Below are 14,451 nucleotides of genomic sequence, written 5' to 3'. Positions count from 1 at the left end.
AATGAGTTTTAGTTAAGCCTCACTACAACTTGATGAGGCAGAAGTCATTGTGTCCGTTTCAGAGGAGGAAACTGAGGCTCCACAAGCCCATCATATAACGAAGACTGCCAGCGGGTGCTGACCTTTCCTGGGCCCTGTGATGTGGTGAGCAGGTCCTTCTGCTTTCCCTCTGCCATCTCCTCTAATCCGCACATCAGCTGTAGCGGGGCAGGACTCTCACCCACATTTTAAATCAAGAAACTGAGACACAGAGAGGTAAAGTAACTTGCCAAAGGTCACATAGCCAAAGGGGCTGGGTTGAACACAAGTCTATCTGATCTGCTTTCCAGTTACTTCTGCCACCTTTCTTCACTGCAGCAAACATTTACTTTATGTGAGCCAGACATGGGACAACCCAGGGCTCTGTCCGCGGGCAGCTCGCAACCTAGTGTCTCGCCTCCCTTCTGAAATCCCTGAGTTCTACTCAGAAGCTGTTGGAAAAATAAGGAAAACTGCCGGGGTGTGTTTGTGTGTTTAGAAGTGCTGCAAGTCATTACTAAAGCCCCTCGCTGCCCCCCCCCCACCGTGGCTGCCCCGCCTCCCTGGGCCCTCTACCTTGCACGGCCAGCTCGGCGCTGGCGTAGACGGTGCCGTGCTTGTTCTCCGCCACACACTGGTACATGCCCGAGTCCTCTAGGCTCAGCTTGGAGAACCGCAGGTCCCCGGCTAGCACCTCTACCCGGCTCTGTGCAGGAGAGCCCGGCCCAGGTCGGGCAGGGGGATCAGGACCACAGGAGGACCAGGGTGGCGGGGCTGGCAGGGGTGAGTACAGTGGGGACTCTAGGCTGCCACTCCTCTAGGAGGGGGCTCAGATGCCCAGTCCTATCTCAGGGCTGCCTGGAATGCCAGGACTCAGAGATTCCCCTGATCTCCCTGCACATCAGCACACTGAAGCCAGAGGAGTGAGGTGACCCACTCAGGACCACCTAGTGTTTTTGTGGCTGAGTCATGCCTGGACCTAGTCTCAGGACACTCCAGTTGGACGCTATCCAGTTGACCAGCCTGTGGCCATGGGACTCTGGGATGGAAAGAAACACCTGGGACCATCTGTGGCCCCAGTTGGCCCAGAGGGGTTGCCAGAGGTGCAAGGGGAGTCTGGGGGTCAGGGAACCAGGTGGGCAGAGGACGCCGTGTGTCCTACCTGGGAGACCAGAGGCTCCCCGTTCCGCAGCCAGCGCACTGTGGGCCGGGGCTTGCCGGCAGCTGCGCAGCTCCACCGAAGGTTGGAGCCAATGTCGGCCTCCGTGTCCGAGATCACCTTGAGCCACTCAGGCTGAGCTGTGGGAGGCAAGGGAGACAAAGTCTGGGGAGGAGCTGGGAGGTGCCTCCAGCTCCTCAGATGGGCCGGAGGGCAGGGCTGCGGCTCCTGCTCTAGACAGCAGAGGGCGCCAGCAGCACTCCGGGCAGGGGCCGGGAGGAGCGGCTCGAGCAGGTGGGCGCCTCGGCCGCGGCGGTGGCTGTTTAGTGTCTTGAATCACTCTAAGCCTTGCACGTGCTTTCTGCAACCCCGACTCAAGCGCTGAGCTGGCCACAGCGCGAGGCTCCTATGTTCCCATGCCCAGTGCAATCCTGGGGCAAGAAGGCTTAAACAAGGGCTTCTCCGTCTGCACCCTGACTTTCGGGTCTGCTTCCTCAGGGCCGCGCGCAGGCGGGGGAGGGTGTCCCCGGCTCTGTACCCTGCACAATGATGCGGCCCTGGACCGTGTCGCGTCCCTTGGAGTTCTCCGCCTCACACTCATAGGTGCCCTCGTCCTCGAAGCTGACACTGGGGATCTGCAGGGTGGGCTCCGCTGTGGCCCACTGCGGAGACAAGGAGCCGTCCACTTTGCGCCACTTGATCCGGGGGACAGGGCTGGCAGGGGAGACAAAGCCAGAGTGGGTGGGCTGAGCTGGGCAGACTCCCCTGTGCCTGCAGCTCCTCGAAGAGATGCTGGGCAGGTGGGGATGGAGAGGAAGGCAGGGGACTCCCGGGCCTGGGGAGGAACAGAAGGAGAAAGGCAAGGAGGGAGGGAGGTCCTCTCCCAGGTGGCTCTGAGCACAGGCAGGGAAGGGGCAAGAAGTGGGGCTCCTCTCCCCTCATCTCCCCTGCAACAATCGTGACCCTAATGAAGTTGGTCTGAACTCTGAGGCTGGCTTGCCCTCCCCTTCCCACCCCACACCCGCTGACGCGTCTTTTCTGGGCCTGCCCTCCGCAGCAGAGGCCTGTGACTGGGTCTGCGCCCCTCCCCTCTCGCACAGGCTCGCCTCTACTTCCCAAAGGGGCTCAGCTGTCAGTAGACTGTGTGCCCACCTGGGCTGAGGTGTCAGTGAGTCCTGAAGGCTAATAGATTCCCATGTGCTTTCTGTGGCTTCTGGAAGCCCAGTAACTTTCCACAAAGCTGGGGGTCCTGGGAACCGCAAGGGCATTTGAGGGAAGAGGGGACCAGTGTACAAACCAAGTTCCTTCAGTCACACTATAGACACTCACTGAGCGCCTGCTATTTGCTGAGCCCTGTTCCCGGGAGTCCTTCTGGGAGAGCAGGATTTCTACGCAGTTTTTTAGGAGGTAACGGTCAGCATCTGTGGAACACTTACTGAATGCCGGCACTATTCTAAACACTTTACACGTGTTACCTCATTCCTCATAACAGCCCTGTTAGGTACTGTTATCACCATGTACAAATAAGGAAACTGAGGCACAGAGAATTAAGTAGTTTACTCAAGGTCTCCCAGCCAGTGAGTGACAGAGCTGGGGTTTCAACCAGGCAGGCCAGGTTGGGGCCTGTACACTGTGCCACCTGCCTCTGGCCTGGGGTGTGGCATAAGTCATCTGAGCCTGTCAAGCATTGACCCAATATATGTCACTTGGTGTGCGTGATGCCTCACCCAGAGAGTCAGTGCTGGGGACATGGTGGTCACTACCCACTGTGGGTCCAGCACCCTGCTAGGCCCTGCGAGGGGCACCTAGATGACTGAGTGCTGACCCGGCTTGCCCTCTCCCTGAGGCCACCCATACCCCCGAGGGGCTACGAGAGGCAGCGTCCTGGCCTGCTCCTTCCCTCCTCCACCACCTACTTCCCGAAGGCGAAGCACTCCAGGGTGACCTGCTGGCCCACCAGCGCGTAGGTCTCTGCTGGGAACCTGGCCTTGATGCTGGGTGCAAACAGCCTGGTATCTGGGGAGAGAGGGATTTTGCGTATCAGAGGCAAATGATCCAGGTCAGGCCCTCCTGTGCTTAGGATCTCGGCGCAACCCCAGCTGACTCTGTCTTGACTTCTTTTCCTCTTGGGGGCCTGGGGCAGGGGTCCGAGGCCTTGCGGCAGGAGGACCCAGACGTCTAGGCCCCGGACCCTGTGCCCCGAGAGCTGCTCTCATAACCTTCAAGGGAAAATCCCTTCCTAATGCCCGCTGACCCCTCCAGCTCTCTCCTTCCCGCCATGCCTGTGACCCTGACCTTCTGCCGCTAGGTTGAGCTGAGCAAACTTGCTGAAGACGCTCTTGGTGGAGAAGTCCATGTGGCTGGTGGCCAGGCAGGAGTAGTTGCCCAGGTCTGAGGCATTGGTGCGGGCGATGTATAGGTCCCCCGTGGTCTGGGACACGAAGTGACGCCCGTCCGTCGGGATGAAGTTGGGGAACTCGTTGAGGAGCCAGCGGTAGGACAAGCCTAGGATGTGTGGGGTTGGAAGAAACCAGGGGGTGCTGGGCTAACGGGGCCACTCTGGGTGGGACCCCAACATGCTGTCGGGGGTCTGTAAGACCCTGTCCTGAGAGTCCCCGTGCTCTGAACTGGAGCTGAGGGGAGACCTGGAGGGAAGATGCAACTTCATCCTGGCCCTCGAGGGGTGCAGCCCTGCCTTCAGGGACCACCCAGTCTGAAGGGGCGAGGCAGGGCACAGAACTGGAAAGGGACAGACCCACGCAGGAAACAGGACCCTTTCCAGCGGGGGGCCGGGCTCAGTGCTCCCAAGGCTGACTCTCCGGCCCTCTCTGCCGAGTGCTGGAAGCTCCTGCCGCGCCCACTGTGTCGCTGTGGGCCAGGTCCCCACTCACCTGGGTAGTGGGCTGGCGGGTTACAGGGCAACATCACCCCCCAGCCTTCGTGGGTTTTCACCGGGTCTCGTTCCTCCTTGGAGAATTCCTGCAGAACTGGGGTGAAGACCGGGCACTCAGGCACCGTCCTCCAAGCCTGGGGCCCCTCCCTGTGGGACATAGTCTCCTGCCCTTTCTGGACACTTCTTCTGGCCCTTCTCTTCCCCTCCCCAAAGTGTTCTGGCACCCCATGGGTCTCACAGCCGAAGCGAAGGACAGCCTCCCTGCTGACGATGGTGCCCACTGGGTTGGAGGCCAAGCACTGGTAGACGCCGGCATCCTGTGCCTTGGAGGGGTTCATGATCACCAGGTTGCCTCCTACCAGCTGGTGGCGGGAGCCTGGCTCCAGCTTCATCTCAGTGCCGTTCATCTTCCACCTGCAGCAGAGGCGGCGGAGGGACCCCCCTGAGTCCTGCCCAGCTGGACCCAGCCTGGCAACAGGGCTGATGTGAAGATAGGCTGCACGGCTGCCCGGGCCCCCCACAACCAATGGGGGGGTCTCACCTATAGGTGGCAGGAGGGCTGGCCCGGGCGCGGCATGCCAGCGTCACCTTCTCCTCTGTGGACTCCTCTGGGAATAGCAGACCGAGTGGCTGGTCTTCAAAGACAGGCCCAAAGGTGGCTGGGGCTCCCCAGGCTGAGCTCCGAGCTGCAGGTGGGGGGACACCACCAGAAGCCTCAGGGCCTTGGTGCCAGCTGTAGCCAGGCCTCTAGGGTGGTGCTGTTCAAGAGAACTTTCTGCCGTGATGGAAAAGGTCCCTTTTCTGCACTGTCCAGTACAGTAGCCACTAGCCACTAGCTATCGAGCCCTCAAAATGTGGCTAGTGTGGCTGAGGAAACAAATTTTTAATTTTATTTAATTTTAATTAATTAAAATTTAAATCAACAGGTTGGGCAGGCCCCATCTGGTCACATTAGTTCAGTCACCCATCCTGCATTCAAGTATTGAGCACCTGCTGTGTACCTGACACTGGACTAGAGATTGTGTTGTAAAAATGAATAAGACACAGACCCTCTTCCTCAAGAAGCTCGTGGTCCAAGGTGAGGGACAGAAAACTGACGGTACAGTTTTCTGACAGTACAGGTACTGAGAGCCACAGCAGCAGTGTACGTTCAAGATGCAGGGGCCTCAGAGGGGAGGCAGGTGACCTGCCCGTGGACTGTCGGGGCCTCACGGAGGAGCTGATCTGCAGGGTGTGAGACAGGCCTAGAAGGATGCATGGGAATCATAGCCTAAGAGGTGGGGGGGCCATGTGTGTTACCTGGAGCCTAATGCTCCTTCTGGGCCAACAGAAGGGGCCTGGCTCTGGGCCTCTTGTTAGCTCTGACAGAACCCTGCCGAGGCTCGTGGGCTCCACCTGTGAAGTGGGAATACCAGGCGTGCACCCCTGGGCCCACAGAGGGTTGCACTGGCACAGGTGTGTGCTCAGCGAGTGTCTGCTGGACCCAGCACTGGGTAGGGTGTGGTGGGGTGGGCTGGGGTGGGGAAGGAAGGCTTCACGGTGGGCGGATGGTGTGCAGGTTGCTTTGGGGGCATTTTTATAAAATTCCAGTGTGACAATTGAAGAAAGACGGGCCTAGAAAAAGGAGTGACTTGCCCATGGTCACAGGCAAGTCTGCGGCACATGCAGGTCTAGACATTGGTCCCCTGAATTTGCTGAGCCAGTGGGTGTCACATGTGCAAATGGAGTTCTCATGCCTGGCCCTCCTGGGGCCCGTGCCTCTCTCTTCACGCACATTGTCCAGCCTCACTCCGGCAGGGGACACTGGGGCACGGAGGGCGCTGTTTCACACCTGCCCTTCCACGGGGGTGGGGGGGGGGCTCTCTCAGCTGACTCATAGAGTGGGGCACGCTCTGCCTTTGTGGTGTCAGGCAGCGGCCAGTCCACCCCTAATTGGCTCCTACCCCTCAGTGCAGCTGATTTCAGGCCCTCCTTGGTGGGTCGTGGGGGGTAGGATCCCCGTTAACCAATTAGTGCCTCCACTCTCGGCGCATCCAGCTGTCAGCCCTATTCCAGGGGTCGGGAGTGGGCCCTATGCCGCAGCTGAGGCTCAGCTCTGGACCCCTGGGAGTGAGGGCAGCTGTTAAGCAGCTCTCAAAATGAGGAAGGAGGCAGGGCTCCCTGAAATGGCATCCCCACCCCCCTCCCACCACCCCCCACTATCCCTCACTGCCGCCCCAGGCCTCAGAGACGGAGAGACAGTGGCGGCGTCATCTCGGCTGGAGAGCCCAGCTTAATCCCCAGTTAATGATGGTGGTGGAGGGTAGGGACCCTTGCTCCAGCTGGGACTCCCGGGAGGGGAGGGAGCGGAGGGGTGGTGGAGGCGGCCGGGCTGCTGGGAACCACCTTGCACAATAGCAGCTTCCAGTAATTCTGTCTGGATGGTGGGGGTGGTTGAGTGGGCCCAGGGCACATTGATACTGTAAGACTGGCTTTCTTCCTGAAAAAGCTCTCTCCATATACGCTCACTCCATATCCACACCCTCACCCCAATATCCACAAATGCACACCTCCACATCTGTCACCTACACACACTTCCTTACATGCACACACATCACACATGCATACCTCTCTAAGCTACTCCGGTGGTCAGATCCACACATTTACCCACGCATCCGTTCCCATGCACACACAGCCCTGAATGTCTGTGTGTACGTGTTTATATATACCCTGCACTCAGGGAAATGAAAACAGGTGTGTTTATGGAGCGCCTGTCTTCATTGGACACTACGCTCCATAGTTCCTTCTTGTAACCTCTTTACAAGAGAGGTGTTGCCATTTTCTTATTTGACTAACGTGGAAACTGAGACTTAGGAAGCTTGAATAATTTGCCCCAAATCACCCAGCAAGGAGCAGGTCTAAGGGTTTGGACCCCGACCAGCCTCACCCCACAGCCAACATCCTTGACAACAGTGTGAAGTGATTCTTGACCTCAGTTTCACATCGGAACCACCGGAGGCCCTGTTGTGTCCCAGAGGTACTGAATCAGGATCTCTAGGAGTGAGGCCGAGGAATCAGATATTTTTAATTGCCTCCCGGGCATTCGGAAGGGCGGCTGGGCCGAGAGCCGTTGTGCTGGCCTGTAAAGGCTTTCTATGCACACTCGTCACCCACAAAGGGAGCAACAACTCACTCACATCTCCACCCTCTCAGACACACCCTCACTCAGCCCACACCTTCCTCGGAAGCTACACACACACACACACACACACACACACACACACACACACTCTCCCAGGCAAAACCACCCCTCCTGGCTGTGCTGTCCTTGTCCCATCGCTCTCTGATTCTTTCCTGATTCCCTGTCCTGGCCACTCTGCTCCCCAAACACTGGCATCAGGAACCCTGCAGAGGAAGAGTGTTAGAGAGAGGAGAGCGTGGAGGGGAATCCTTGCTGCCTTTCCTTGCACTGAGGTGCTGGGAGTCCAAAGGTGCATCCCCAGGGCAGGTTAGCAAGGACAGCCGAGAGCCACTCTCCTTCCTGGGAGGGGTGGGAACAAGGAAGGGATGTCCACTCCTATCTCTGGAGCTCCAGGATGTGGCAGACCAGGTCCCCTCTCCCTTGGCCTTCCTGTCGCTCTGGCCTCAGGACTCTGGAGGCTGCCCCAGCCCCTTGCCTCAGATGGCACAGTCCTGGCACTGCACTGAGCGGTCCCCGAGGGAGGGCGGAGCTGAGGAGGCCAGGAATCCCTGCCCTGCCCTCTCTGGCTGGGTGTCTCCTGCTCACGCAGCCTGGGCTCCCCACCCCTGCAGCTCCTCCTGACCTGGTGGGCCCTGGCACAGGTGGCCAGGCCTGAGCGTGGGGGACCACAGGGTTCCCTTCACCCTCTGGATCAGCCCTGCTTCCCAGCAGCCTCACTGACTTGGGGGCAGGGTTGAGGGGCAGTCAGGACATAATGAGAGCATCTGAAAGTGTGCCAGTGGAGTCCTTCCCTGGTGAGACAAAGAAGCTAAAATGTGCCGGCTGCAGCCCTGCAGGAATGTGGGGTGGGGAGCTGGAGTCTGAGGCAGCCAGAACTCCAGAAGTACAGTGGAGGATGGGAATCCTTCCCCACGGAGATCTCTAAGGAGCAAAGAAACATCTGTTGATCTGGGCTGGAGGTCGGGCAGAGAGGCCAAGCGGCGGTCCCAGCAGGCTCCTCAGAGCTGCAGTAGGCAGCTCCGGGACAGGCTGGGTCCCTGGCACCTCCTCCCTGGCTCGCTCTTCAGCGTCCAGCTAGCCTGGGCCTCTGGGCCTGCACCGCCTCTTCTCCACACCCTCCTTCCCTTCTGCCGCCTCCTCCGCCCCTCTTCCCGCCCCGTGGCACTGCTGGCATGGGGACTTTTCCATGAGAACCCTCTCGAGTTTGCCTGCACCCCTCCACCCCCCACCCCCACTCTGCCTCATCCTCTCCCAGAGCCTATTCCACCCACTTGCCAGGCCGCAGCGTCGCCTGAGGAACCCTCCTGGAGTTTCGTGGTAGGGATCCCTGTCTCATCATGTCAGGGGCCCTCGAGCATACTATCCAACAGAACTTTGTGTGATGATGGAAATGTTTGGTGATCTTTGCTGTCCCTTATGGCTATTAGCCCCTGAAATGTGGCTAGTACAACTGAGGAACTAATTTTAAAATTGAATCCCAGTTTGAATGGGCCCACGTGGTTATTGGCTCCCATATTGGACCGCACACGGCCTTAGCGGCTGTGACTCTAGGCTGATGTCATGGAAATCTGGTGCTGCCATAACCTTGCTGTGTGACCCAAGGCAAGCCGCTGGCTCTCTCTGGATCATGCTTCTTTCACTTAGGATAGGGGAAAGACTCATTCCCTCTCCTCCTAACCTCAAAGGGAAGGTAAGATCCACAAAGGGGAAAATTTTAGCCAGGAAATGGCCTCAGAAACCTAAGTGCTACAGCAATGCAGAAGCAAGGATTTCTGTAGTCATCACTGAAGTAATAGCAACGAGACAGCGATCTGATCGTCCCAGCTGGCCTTCTGAGCCCACCGAGCCCTCTTACCTGGCGAGGAGACAAGGGCCACGGCAACCAGCAGCATCAGGTGAGACTTCCTCTGGGTGGGTGTCCCCATGGTGGCCGTCCGGGCAGAGGTGGGGAGCGGAGGAGAGGAGCCCCAGCCCAGCACTGGAGGACACTGGCTGGAGGCTGAGGAGGACCTGGGGAGGCAGAGGGACGGGAGGACTCGCTGAGGATGCCCCTCCCAGCTCCAGGCACGTCTGGGTCGGCAATGCTTTTAGCTCAGCCTCAGGAGGGGCCGGAATTGCTCCAGCACTCATCCTCCCAGGCCCCAGGGGAAGGGGCTTGGCCATTACCGAGGAGCTCTTCCCAGGGCTGAGTGCCTCCTACTGGCCCCCTGGGGAGTCTGGCTCTGCCCTGTACCCCACTCCAGCCTGCCGCAGCCAGCAGGGTGCTGCTCAGGAAGTGAAGCAGTGGCTAAGTGGGAGGCGAGAGCCCACCCACCCGCTCACCAGTGATAGCTCTCTATGTAGGGCTGTGCCTGGGTTTGGGGAGCTCATCCTATCTTCTTCTAGTAACTGGGGCACCCCCTCCCCTGCCACGCCCCCACACTGCCGGGGGTGGTGGTGGTAATGAGCCCCTCTGAGAGCTGCCTTAAGCCTCTCGGGACCACCTTGTTCTCCAGCGGTGGCGAAGGGTGTCACTGACTCATCTACTCCCTTTCCTCCAGGGCCCCAGGTAGGCACATATGTGGTGTGCATGATGGAGCCATAACATTGGTCCCGTTATCAGTGCTCCCCAACCAGAGGGGCTGATGGGCCCAGACAGGCCTTCTGGGCCGAAAGAGTTAACGCAGCTCCCAGAGGAGCCTCCCTCTTGCACAGAGATGAGCGGAGACATGGTTAAATCCTGGGGCTCCGAGAACCTGTGCCTGGCCGGGGGCCACTGAGAGCAAGTCAGAGCCCCTCCATCAGTTACCCCGAGAGCGGGGGCAGGGCCAGTCTTTCTGTCTACTCCCCATCTCGGGCAGACTATCCGAGTCCTGGGGACAGTGTGCAATCTCAGGGGTTTGCTTCTCGGTTATTTGAGTGAGCCTGGCCGCTGGGCTCCACAGCTCCCTGTCAGAGCTGCCACAGGAGCCAGGAAACCCAGCTGCAGACTCTGCTTCTCTGCCCTGCCTGCCCACTCTGCAGAGCCCTAAGGGTTGTGGGGAGGGCCTGGGGCTGGGGTGCGAGCCTGGGTGGGGGCTCTTGCACTAACTGGCCGCAAGCCCCATGCCATCTGTGCCTCAGTATCCTCATCTGCAAAATGAATACTGTCTAAAGTCCCTTCCAGCCTGAGACTGTGATGCTCCAGAGAGTGCAGAGCGGCTGAGGGCCTGGAAGTGCTGTCCCCTGGAGGGGGGTGGGAGGTGCAGAAGGCAGGCTGCAGGTGACTTAAGACTGCGCCTGGGGCCAGTGCAGGGTCTGAGGACCACTGCAAGCTCAGGATCTCCCTGTCTCACTTCGCTCTCTGTTCCCTTGGAAAGAAGGAGTTCCCAAACCCCTTTGGACCTCAACGTTTCATCACCCCTCAAATTTTCCTGCCTCCTCAACAGCCGTGCTGGCGCCTGAAGGATCTAGGGGGAGGGGGGGATTAGTGGCCCAGGGCCTGTCAGGAAGGATGCAGGCTGGGAGGCTGGGTGTTCGGTGGCGGGAATGGTTTTTAAACAGATGGCACTCCCTCCCCACTCCAACTCCAGCCTCATACCCACTTCCCTTTGTCAGGAAGGGGGCCTGGTGCCACTTCTCCATGACCACCTGCTCTCTCTGTCTTTGCCACTTTCAGTTCCAGACTTGAACCCAGAAATTTGGCACTTCCAGCCCCTCTGATGTTCCCCCAACACCCCCATCTCTGTGCCTTTGCTCATATGACTCCATTCCCCGGTAATGCCCTTCCTCCGCAAGGCGCACTCATCCTTCATGGCCCTGTTCACCTCTCACCCCCACTGGGAAGCCCCTAAGATGCCCCCATGTGCACACAGTTAGAACGCAGCTCTGGTCTTGACCACGCCCTCGTGCCCTGCCCTGGAGGTGCGCTGCCTCCAACCTTCCCATGAGCTTCTCTTTAAACAAAGGGTTCTGCAGCTCCAGAAAGTTTGAAAATGCCTTGGCGCTGGTGTGCCGTCTCCCGGAGTCCGGCACAGAGAAGGTGCTCCGTCCTCGTTTGCTTCCCCCATTGCGGCCTGCCAGTCCCGGGAGATCAGGGAGGGTGAGGGGGCCAGTGCTGGGAGGAGCTTGGGCTCCAGGCACACCCTGAGTGTGCCCGGGCAAAGCAGAGACAGACTGCCAGGAGCTGTGCCCAGGGCTGGAGGCTCTGGGGCGGGAGTCTGTTGCTGCCCACCAGCCGTACTGGCGAGAGCGGGCTGGGCATGTGTGTGTGCGCATGTCCATGTATGTGATGTTTGTATCTGTGTCTGTATGTCCCTGTATATGTGTGTGGTCTGGTCTTTGTGTCTCTGTGTATGTGCATGTGTCTGTGCATGGGTATGTCTGGTCTCTGTGTGTATGTGTGTGTGTCCCTGCCTGGCACAGGGTGTGAGGACCCTGCCCCTGCCGTGTTTCCCTGTGATCGCTCGCTCACGTCCACCCCACAGTGGTCAGAATGATCTGATCTCTCTCCTACCATAGGTAGTTACTATATATCATGGATAATACAATCCCACTGCGTGTCCTAAACTTCAATTTAATTCAGACTTATCAGTCACCTCTGGGCTCCAGGGTCCGGGACACCTGCCGGGGACTGAGACCCGCAGCCTCAGAGAAGACGTGGGAGGGGGAAGGGCTGGGATTGAGGAGCACCTGGGGTTGCCTTGGGGAGAGACTGGCCAGCCCGCTCAGATGTGCATGGGCTCTGCTGTGTGCCAGGGCCTGTGTGTGTACAAACACACACAGACACGCACACATGGAGTCTGGGTCAAAGGTTGGAGCTTGTTGCCTCCCTGAAGGTGAGGCAGCTGATACCCAGCCTTGCCCTGTGACCATGTCCATCCTGGAATTTATGACCACATGCCAGGCACTGTGGTAGGTGCTGGGGAGACGGTGATAAAAACACTGCCTTTGTAGGGCTCCCTGAGCAGCTGAGTACAGCCGAGGATGTCTCCTGACCTGCAGGGGCCAGTCATCTCCCCATGCCACCTGCCCTATGACACATTCTAGAAAGCCCAGGATGGAGGAGACCTTTTTGTCAGGAGAAGGCTGGAGTGGAGCTACGCCAGGCCCAGAGCTGGCCAAGGCTGGCCCAGGCCAGCTGCCCTGGCGCAGGGGTGCAGGCACAGGCTGGCACGGACAGGCACAGGCCGGCACCCTCGGGGGCTGGTCCTGTGAGGCACCAGCACGTGGGCGGACGGGTTGCTTGGGGATTCAGGGGCACCACGGGGAGGGGGCCGAATAGCTGGAAACAAAGGGCGGGGCGATAGCTGGGGGTGGAAGGCTGTGAGCTGGACCCCAGCACAGGGCTGGGTTTGCTGGGCTGAGGACCCTGCACAGAGCCAGTCAGAAAATGAAAGCTACGCTCTGCCTAAATGCCCCCGCGTGGCCCACCCAGCCCTGGCCCTGAATCCCTCTCTCCTCCCCGGGACAAGGGAGATCTGAGCACCCCAGGATTGGGCAGTTTTCGGGGGCGGCGGTGGTGGTAGGAAAAAGGGGGAGTTTGAAGCCCAGTTGAGGGTGGAGACTGAGTGACTCGTCAGCGAAGAAGCATTGCAGGAGGTCCCCGGGGCCCCCATCCCCCTCCTGCAGCGCAGCACACCGTTAGTGGGGTGGGTCCTCATGCCAACTGGCCTAGCGCTTAGTGGCTACTGTAGCCCTAGTGTAGGTAACCAGTATAACCCTAGCTATTGGATTCATTACTTAACCTCTCTGAGCTTCAGTCCCCAAGTGCAAAGTGGGGATGAGAAGGGTAGGACGTGCCCACCTCACGGGGCTCTTATGGGGTCAGCACCGTTCCTGGTCCACCGTGAGTGCTCAGGAAAGATCAGATCTTGTCACTGAGAGTCCTCACGGATCCTTGAGATGGGCCCTCGTGCACAAGCCCCAGCACACTGAGGGACACTGATGTGTGTCCCAGACACGGTGCCTGGCTGCGAGTCGGCCTCACTCCCACACAGTCACGACATTTGGGCCACACTCACAAGTGTTTAGGACATGACAGACTTCCAGAATCTCCCTGGGCAGACGCCTTCCTCCTCTTAAGCCCCACAGGTGCAGTGGGCACGGGCAAGCACCAGCAAGAATGCCGCCCCAGGTGAGGGCACAGGGACACACAGAGTCACACCCAGATACCATGTGCTCAGGAGAGCACCTGTCTAGGACACACACAAGGGCGCTCCCAAGCAGGTACTCCTCAACCACTCCCACCGCCTGCCCGCAGGGCCTAATATGGGAGGAGGACTCTGCCTACAGAAGGAATTGTCAGCTGGGACAGGGTCACAGTCCTCCAGGAGGTCTGAGCCATCCCCACACCCCTCCGGGAGGACAGGGGTCTGTGGTGGCCTGGTGAGGATGCGTGCCAGGTGGGGCAGGAGCTGGCCAGGAGAGGAGAACCATGGTTGAGAGGCCTCAGTGGGGAAGGTAGGTGCCCTGAGCTGGAGGAGGTCCTGAGGGCAGATTTGGGTGTGATGGGGACCTTCTTAGTCCCCACTGGGGGCATGGACTGGATGGGGACGGGGAGGCATGCGGTTGGGTCTCTCCCAGGCCCCTCTGCGTGCTCCCCTCTTCCCGCCCCTCAGTCTACTCTGCAGGCTCTTTGTATTTGCTGTGGGTTCCCTGAGGCCCCAGCCCTGGCTGCCGTGCCCTCTGGGGAGAGCTGGGGCTCACGCATTTGTTTGAGCTTTCAGTGCTGGGGAAGCTGGGAGGGGCCAGGATAAGGGGCCAGCCACGCCCAGAGCCGAGGTTTTCCTACCGGCCCCGCCTGTGTGGTATGAGGCAGAATGGGGGGGCGGGGGGGGGCTCTGGAAGAAGGATCTTTTTTTGAGATGCCAGGAGGAAGAACAACTGTTTCAACCTGGCTCTGAAGAACCAAGTCAGGGAGAAATTAGCGGAGCAATTTCTGCACATCCCCATCTCTGCCGAGGGGAGACTCCGCAGTTCTGGGACAGCCTCCTGCAGGCCGGTTCAGAGCCAAGCCCGGAGGGGGCGAGTACGAACCTGCTCCTCGCAGCAGGCTGGTTTCTGCTCTGGGGCCAGGGTGAGCTGCGCCTCTCGCTGCCCTGCAGGAAGGCTGCCTCCAGGCAGGCCGAGGGTGGACAGCCTCTGGGTCTCCGAGGCGGGCAGACAGTGACAGGATGTGGGCTGGGGCTGGAGGACACCCGGTAGGTCTGTGTGGAGGGCGCCCCGTGTGGGGGCGGGGCT

At 59.5% G+C, this 14,451-nt stretch overlaps 1 protein-coding gene across 4 annotated transcripts in view; it reads right to left on the bottom strand.

The window, feature by feature from the left end:
• The window catches only part of CNTN2 (contactin 2), a 32,008-nt gene that overhangs the window by 14,148 nt on the left and 3,409 nt on the right, over positions 1-14,451 (bottom strand). For 2 of the 4 annotated variants that reach the window (XM_070266541.1, XM_023640387.2), the window contains exons 2-11: positions 14,248-14,417; positions 9,107-9,261; positions 4,612-4,756; positions 4,309-4,484; positions 4,069-4,164; positions 3,473-3,682; positions 3,094-3,193; positions 1,716-1,891; positions 1,181-1,317; positions 595-724 (exon numbers count right to left, since the gene is read on the bottom strand). In XM_070266541.1, coding sequence (XP_070122642.1) covers positions 595-724; positions 1,181-1,317; positions 1,716-1,891; positions 3,094-3,193; positions 3,473-3,682; positions 4,069-4,164; positions 4,309-4,484; positions 4,612-4,756; positions 9,107-9,261; positions 14,248-14,417 — 1,495 coding nt within the window. The remainder of the gene's footprint in view (positions 1-594; positions 725-1,180; positions 1,318-1,715; positions 1,892-3,093; positions 3,194-3,472; positions 3,683-4,068; positions 4,165-4,308; positions 4,485-4,611; positions 4,757-9,106; positions 9,262-14,247; positions 14,418-14,451) is intronic. The other 2 variants (XM_023640385.2, XM_023640386.2) reach the window with 1 other exon arrangement.

This window comes from Equus caballus, chromosome 5, assembly GCF_041296265.1.
Source record: "Equus caballus isolate H_3958 breed thoroughbred chromosome 5, TB-T2T, whole genome shotgun sequence".
In the NCBI taxonomy this organism is placed as follows: Eukaryota; Metazoa; Chordata; class Mammalia; order Perissodactyla; family Equidae; genus Equus; species Equus caballus.
The sequence above is the reverse complement of the archived record's forward strand: the minus strand, read 5'-3'. Positions and strand labels throughout refer to the sequence as shown.